This window comes from Setaria italica, chromosome IX, assembly GCF_000263155.2.
Source record: "Setaria italica strain Yugu1 chromosome IX, Setaria_italica_v2.0, whole genome shotgun sequence".
In the NCBI taxonomy this organism is placed as follows: domain Eukaryota; kingdom Viridiplantae; phylum Streptophyta; class Magnoliopsida; order Poales; family Poaceae; genus Setaria; species Setaria italica.
The window spans coordinates 25,290,714-25,298,110 of record NC_028458.1 but is presented as its reverse complement, the minus strand read 5'-3'; the positions used below and the strand labels follow the sequence as shown (position 1 = coordinate 25,298,110).

General features: G+C 47.9%; 1 protein-coding gene across 1 annotated transcript; it reads right to left on the bottom strand.

Moving 5' to 3' along the window:
• Nucleotides 1-3,342: 3,342 nt before the first annotated feature.
• Nucleotides 3,343-3,810, bottom strand: LOC101769626. The gene has a single exon (XM_004986610.1). It carries the CDS (start codon nucleotides 3,808-3,810, stop codon nucleotides 3,343-3,345), a length of 468 nt encoding a protein of 155 aa, XP_004986667.1.
• Between the last annotated feature and the right edge of the window lie 3,587 nt (nucleotides 3,811-7,397).

Sequence of the window (7,397 nt, the reverse complement as noted above, 5' to 3'; positions counted from 1 at the left end):
AGCGGCAAGCGGCCGCTATCGGATGTCTTGGGGTCGGTGTTGACCTCGGGGGCAAAGCGCACTCGCCGTCCTCGTACCGTGGCGACGTAAGTGGAAAGTGCTCACGTACCTTATTCTTTTCTTGGCGTCGAGCTATTTTTGATGAAGTTGTCGTCGTCTCGTAGTGCTGCTCCGCGACATTTCATCCTGCCGCTGGCACCAAAGAAGGCGCTCCGGGTACCAGCCGCCTCCGCGGGGCCAACCATGCCCTAGCTGGGAGCGAGCAGCGGTCTTGTCGGCGAGGCGTGCCCCCTGTGGAGGTGGCCTCCACGGCAGCGATTGAAGAAAGGGTACCGCAGTCGGGCATGGGGCAGGGGTCGACCCCTCTCCCGTCTTCTGCCCCCATAGCCGACCCCGCGGGACAAGATGCTTCCCTAGGGTTCCTCTGTCCAATGAGGTGATAAACCTTGAGGATGAGGCGGAGGAGGAGCCGGTGAGGGAGGCGCCAGTGCTCAAGGCGCCCGTCGCGGAGGCGGCGGCGACGGTGGTGAAGACGGCGGCGGTGGCGGAGACGGTGGCACCTGCCCTGGCGGTGACGGAGACGGTGGCACCTGGCACGACGGCGACAACGGAGACGGCGGTGCCTGCCCTGGTGGCAACGATGGAGACAGTTATGCCTGCCCTGGCGGCGACGACGGAGACGGCGGTCTGTGCCCCGGCAGCAGCGATGGAGATGGTGGCGTTGGGGCTGGTCGGAGAGTCCTCCCGCACCCTCATCCCGCTTAGCCATGATCCCAACTCATGGGGAGGGCCGACCGTGCGCTGGATGTCCCGTGAGGACCCGTAGAGGCCCCGCTTCGTGCTAGACGACATCGGGGAGCGGAAAAGGTGGCAAGAGGTGCAGGGTGGGATCGAAGACGTTCGTGCCACCCTGTCTTCCACGATGGGGAAGTTGGACGGCATTGTTGTTCCCGCCGGTCAGGTATGGTGTTCTCTTTGGTGGTTATTTTTCTTTTATTCCTCCGTTCCTTTTTTCTCATGATGATTCTTGAGTGTAAATCATTTTGTAGGCCCTCCAGGAATGCAGTTGGGGGAAGTCCGAGTTCCTCCGGTGTGAGCCGGGGGTCTTAGAGCGCTTCGCCATGGAGATGCGGTGGACCGGGGAGCTGACCAGGCAGCTCGCCGCCACCTAGCAGAATGCCGCAGACCTACGAGCGCGGGAGCAGGAGGCGCGGGAAGGCGCGCGGAGGGCGGAGGACAAGCTCCTTGCCGCTGCCAAGAAGGCTGGTCATGATGCCAAGGAGCTTGCACGGTTGAGGAAGGAGCATGAGGCCCTTCAGAAAACCGTCAAGCGCATCCAGCACGAGCGATACACGGCTCGGCAAGAGCGTGACCTCGAGGCGGGTCGGAAGGCTGAGGCCGAGAAGATGGCGGCCGACCTTGGGGCGGAGGTCAGCCGACTCCAATCGCAGGTGCAGGGGCTTCAGACCGCTGTGTCCCAAGGGGTCAACCGGGAACGTCTGCTGAGAGCCCAATCTGAGGGTAAGGCTTTCGTTGTCCTCTTGCTTGCTGCGTTGTGCCAGTTTTTGACTTGGCGGGCTTTTCTGGATAGGCCTTGAGGGCGACCTCGCCCGGCTGAGGGATGCCGTCGATGCGGAGCGCGCCGAGCACGCCAACCTGCGGGACACTGTCTGCATTGTCTGCGAGGACCTTAGTGTGGTCCAAGAGGAGGGGACGAGCATGCTGGCGGCTCGTGTCCTCAGGACGTACCGGCGGGCCCGTGAGATCGCTCAAGAGGCGCTCCACGTCAGCGTGAGGTGGACCTTTGGCGTCTTTGGCTCTCACTACTCCAATATCAACTTCAACGTGATGAGCCCATGCCTCTGGCTACTCCGAGGCCGAGCTGGACAAGATCGATGCGTCGGTGCTCAATCCAGCGGAGGCTTTGGCGCAGCTCCTGGAGGATGAGGCTATCCCGCCGGAGGACCCGAGGATGAGCTAGCTGTATCGGGCCAAGTTGCCCAAAAATATGTAAATAAGTTAAGTAATTTCGATCTTGCTTTTGCGATGGCCACAGAGGCATTTCTATTTATGTAATTTTTCGAAAAAGTTTTCGATCCTCCTTCTATTTTTTGGGTTTGGAAAGTTCAGAATGCGGGTCGGACCCGTCGGGAAGCGCCGATGAGCAAAGGCACCATAGCACTCCTCTCTTTTCGCTCCCAAACGTTTAGGAAGAGGGTCGGTTTGGAAAAAATGGTGTTTTGAGAGGATGCCAAGTGTCCTGGGTCGGAGCCCTTGATAGCCCCCGAGGGATATGCGACCCTGGGGCATAGCCAGGGTCGGATATCCCTAAGCTTGGAACGAAACTTTAGCGAAAGTAACTCAAAACACCCCTTTTTTCACAAAAAAATGATGGAAGTATATGTAGAGACTTGGAAATAATAGCTAAGGGTAGAAACGTCTTAGCTGTTCGATGTTCCAAGCGTTGGTGAAGACCTGCCCATCGGGGATCGCTAGCTTGTATGTGCCTGGTCGCAGTACTTGCGCAACGACGAACGGACCTTCCCACGGCGGGGTTAGCTTGTGCCGACCCTTGTTGCTTTGGACGAGGCGAAGCACCAAGTCGCCAACGTTGAAGGCGCGACCCCGTACCTTACGGCTGTGATACCGTCGCAAAGCTTGCTGGTACTTGGCCGAGTGCAGCAAGGCCACGTATCGCGCTTCGTCGAGCTGGTCCTGCGCGTCTGCGAGAGATGCTTGGTTCCCTCATTCGTCGTACGCTCTAACCCTCAGCAACCCATACTCCAAGTCGGTAGGGAGGATTGCCTCGGACCCATGGATCATGAAGAATGGGGTGAAGCCGGTTGCCCTGCTGGGGGTTGTCCTCAGGCTCCATAGGACCGCGGGGAGCTCCGCAACCCATCGGTTGCCAAACTTGTTGAGGCGGTCGAAGATCTGTGGCTTGAGACCCTAGAGTATCATGCCGTTGGCCCGCTCAACCTATCCGTTTGTGCGGGGATGCACTATGGCCGACAAGTCCACTCGGATGTGGTGATCATTGCAGAACTTGAGGAATTTCTTCCCAGTGAACTGTGTGCCATTGTCCGTGATGATGGAGTTGGGGACTCCGAAGCAATGGATCATGTTGGTGAAGAATTGCACCGCCTGCTCGGATTTGATCTGTGTGATCGGTCGAGCCTCGATCCACTTCGAGAATTTGTCAACGGCGATGAGTAGGTGCGTGAAGCCCCCAGGTGCCTTCTTGAAGGGCCCGACGAGGTCCAGACCCCAAACCGCGAAGGGCCACGTGATGGGGATGGTCTGGAGTGCCTGGGTAGGAAGATGAGTTTGTCGCGCGAAGAGTTAGCACCCTTCGCAGGTGCGCACCACGCGGGCGGCATCGGCAACCGCCGTCAAGTAGTAGAAGCCTTGTCGGAAGGCGTTCCTGACGAGGATTCTTGGTGGGGTGTGGTGGCCACAGGCTCCGGCATGGATATCCTGGAGTAGCACCTTTCCTTGGTCGATCGGGATGCATCGTTGCAGGATGCCGGTATGGCTTCGCTTGTAGAGCTCCTGGTTGATGATGATGAAGGATTTGGCGCGGCGGGCGATCCTTCGCGCCTCTATCTTGTCCGTCGGGAGCAAGATGAGGTAATCGAGGTACGGGGCTCTCCAGTCAGGTGGGGGGTCGGGTCCCTCTACTGGATTTGTGTCGATTTCCATGACCTCGGGGTCAGAGGGGTCGGCCTCCGAGTTCGGGACAGGTGGCGTGTTGTTGACCTCCTTCGACTCCTCATAAGGGTCGGCTCCCGAGCCCAGGATAGGTGGCATGTTGCCGACCTCTTCCGACTCCTCGTAGCAGATCGAGGGTTTATGCTGGTCACTTATAAAGACGCCAGCCCCGAAGAAGTGAGACTGCCGCGTGTGACGCGTTGCAAAACGGACGCCGGCCAGAGGCGTCGTCCTTCACTCCCAACGGGCGCTGCTCATGCTCGCCCTGCCCCGCCTCCGTCCTCAAACCATCCCCCACCACCGACCCCTTGGGTGCTTCTCTTACCGGCTACTCTGCTATCGTGCGTGCGGAGCACCGGGGCCGGTTCGCGCGGTAGGTCCGCCAACTCGCGAATGGAGTAAGGAGGCTGCATTGGCCTCCCAAGCCGTAGATTCGTGGAGGAGCCGGCGTTCCGATCCTCACCCTTTCTCACCGATGGGAAATGCCCCAGCTGCACCCAGTCGTCTCGCTCACCGGCGTCTGCTCCATGTCGACGCAGTCATGCGTCCCAGAGAATATCCGCCGCGCTCTGCCTCATCGTGGCCACGCTCACCACGCAAAAACATTCGTTGGGCCACCATTAAGGTCGCCGAGGCACCGTGCCAGCAGGAGGTTGCCGATGCCCTCTACTTCCTGCTCTGTGCTTGCCGGCCGTCGATCCGGCCACGCTTGCCAGGTACGAAGTAGCTTTGCTTGCTGCTTTGTGCTGTTAGTGCTTGCACTTCATCTGGTATCCAATGAAATTCCAGTTCAACCTAATAAATTCGTTGCACCTTCTTCTAGTATAGGAGTACGTTGTTGATTGCTTCACCCAACAATAATCTCCAAGGTTCAAATCTTTAGGTGAGTGGATAGCAACAGGAAACTTTACGATTAGCTTTGTTTTTATCAGTGTTCAGCATACTTGCTATCGCTAGATCAGTACCCATGATAATTTTATCATCAGTACAGAGGTCTATCAATGTTTACTAGGCAAGTTCCTTTTCTAGAGGTATATTGTAGTTTAACATTTTATAGTTCATTAGCTACCATGAATCTTCTTTGGTTTGTTGGGAAACAATTTAAAGAACGCAAATGCCTGTTTCTTATAGTTGGTGTTCTGAGCGTAACAAGAAATATCCAACCATCACCAATGGATAGATAATTCTCATAGTGAATGAAGAAGCAGGAAATTAAATAGAATTGCAACTAAGGCTCCTATATATGGTACAGTTCAAAAAACAAAGTATACGCTAGATGCATCGTTAGGATTGTTTTTCTTACCTATGAACAGGTACATATTAATCATTAAATCTCATGTCACATATAGTCTTAATATTTGCTTTCCAAATGATTCGTGATGGTTGATGGATACTTTGGATTCATTATTCAGTCTTTTCAATGATATTTCCATTCCCGTCGCTACCAAGTTGTACCACATATTCTCGTAGAGAGGCTATATAGCACTGGTATCAGAGCCGAGGTTATTAAAATTTGTGTTTTGAGGGTTTTTCTATATCTAGTCAAGATATTTGAATTAGTTGTTATAACCTTAAGTATATTTACTTTTAATGGAAAGTTTAGTAAGCAAGATTCATGACTATGAACAAAAGCTAAATAAAATACCTTATGAATATAATACCTCTATGTTGAGTGATTGGCTTGCTATTAGAGAGAAAGAAGTTTATTTTATTAGGATGTTATATAAGTTAAAAAAGGATAGAGATCTTTATGATAAAAAGATCAAATCTCAATTAATAAAGGAGCAGAAAGTTGAGTTGAAACCAGTAGACCTTGAAAGCCATAAAGCAAAAGAAGTTCCTCAAAGTAATATCATGGAAGATTCCACTATTGATAAAGAAGCCCAAAAGAAACTTAATGAAAGGTATCTTTTAGAAAGCTATGAAGAAGAAGAAGAAAATAATGTGCAGAGTAACAAAAATTTTATAAACTGTCTAGGGGATGATGAAATACATAATTTAGAAAATGCTATGGATGCACTAGAAATAAAAGATGAAGAAACAAGTGATTCGAAAGAAGCTAGAACTGAATTAATGGATCAAGGAGATTGTGAGCATGATTGGATAAAAGGAAGAGGTGATTATAATATCAAATGTGCTTTCTGCATATATTATCCTAGTCAAGATAATAGATTTACATGTAGTGTATGTTTAAAACAAGCATGTGCTTCATGTTTAACGAATGCTAATCAGAAATGGAGACAAGAAATAGAAATAGTAGCAGAAGATAAAATACTAGTAAGTAGAGTTAGAAATCTAGAAAATAGAATAAATATTTTAGAAGCTGAGTTAGAAGATCTAAGAAGTAAAATAGAATTCAATAATAAGATTGAAGGAAATGTTAGTGGCAACACTGAGTTTAAAGATCAAGCCATAGTTGATAAAAATGATAAGGCTATACAATTAAAAGATACCATAATTAATTTTGGCAGCAAATACATAGTTAGATTACCATTTAAAGAAATTGTAGGAATAAGAATACCTGTAAAGGTAAAATTAACACCTACCATCACTTACAAAATATTAGCATTAGTAGAACTGGTTATACAAAAAATATTATACATGATAAATATTTTGCAAGATGCCCAGACATAGTTCATGCAATAGATCAAGATAAAGCAGAAATATCTACTGATATGTCAGGAATAAAAAAGCTTCATAACCAATTAGCTTATAATATTGAGATACAAATAAATAATACAAAATATATAATGGATGAGATCACAATAAGAGACTTATCCATGATAAATGATGATATGATATTAGGATTAAGATTTTTACATTATTCCTTACAAACAACAATTATACATGAGCAAGGGATTACATTCATTCCATATCAAGATAATATTCCATACATAACAGAAGTACGAAAAACTATAAGCGCTAATGAAGGAAAAGCTAAAATAGAAACTCAAGAATATGATGATAATAAGTATGTTGATAATATAGACGAAGAGTTAGGTGAAAGTATAAAAGAATTCCATATAGCAAATTCATGCATAGAGTGTATTAGTTTGCAATCGCTATCACCAAACTGGTATAGAGATATAAAATCTAAGAAAGATATAGATAAGATAGTACAAAGGCTAGAAGAAATTCAAATAATAGGAGAAATACCAATGGAATATTGGGATAAGAATGGTATAGTTTGCAAGCTTAATATAATAAATCCTGATTATATAATTAAGACTAGTCCTACAGAAGCGACACCTAAGGATATAGAAGGGTTTAAGATGCATATTGAAGAATTACTAAAGCTAGGAGCTATAAGAGAAAGCAGGAGTCCCCATAGGTCAGCAGCTTTTATAGTTAGAAATCATGCTGAAATAGCCAGAGGGAAGTCAATAATGGTTACTAATTATAAAAGATTAAATGATAATGCAATAGATGATGGATATAATATCCCAAATAAGCAAGAATGGATAAATAAAATACAAGGAAGCAAATATTTCTCAAAATTTGATTTAAAAGCTAGATTTTGGCAAGTAAAAATGGCAGAAGAATCAATAGGTTGGACTGCTTTCACATGTCCTCAAGGTCATTTTGAATGGTTGGTAATGCCATTAGGTTTAAAAAATGCCTCTGCTTTATTTCAAAGAAAAATACAGAATATCTTTAATGAAAATGAAGACTTCATATTGGTTTAT

Bases quoted from the DNA above. Each gene is read 5' to 3' on its own strand.
- LOC101769626 (XM_004986610.1), bottom strand. From the start codon at position 3,810: ATGCCACCTATCCTGGGCTCGGGAGCCGACCCTTATGAGGAGTCGAAG.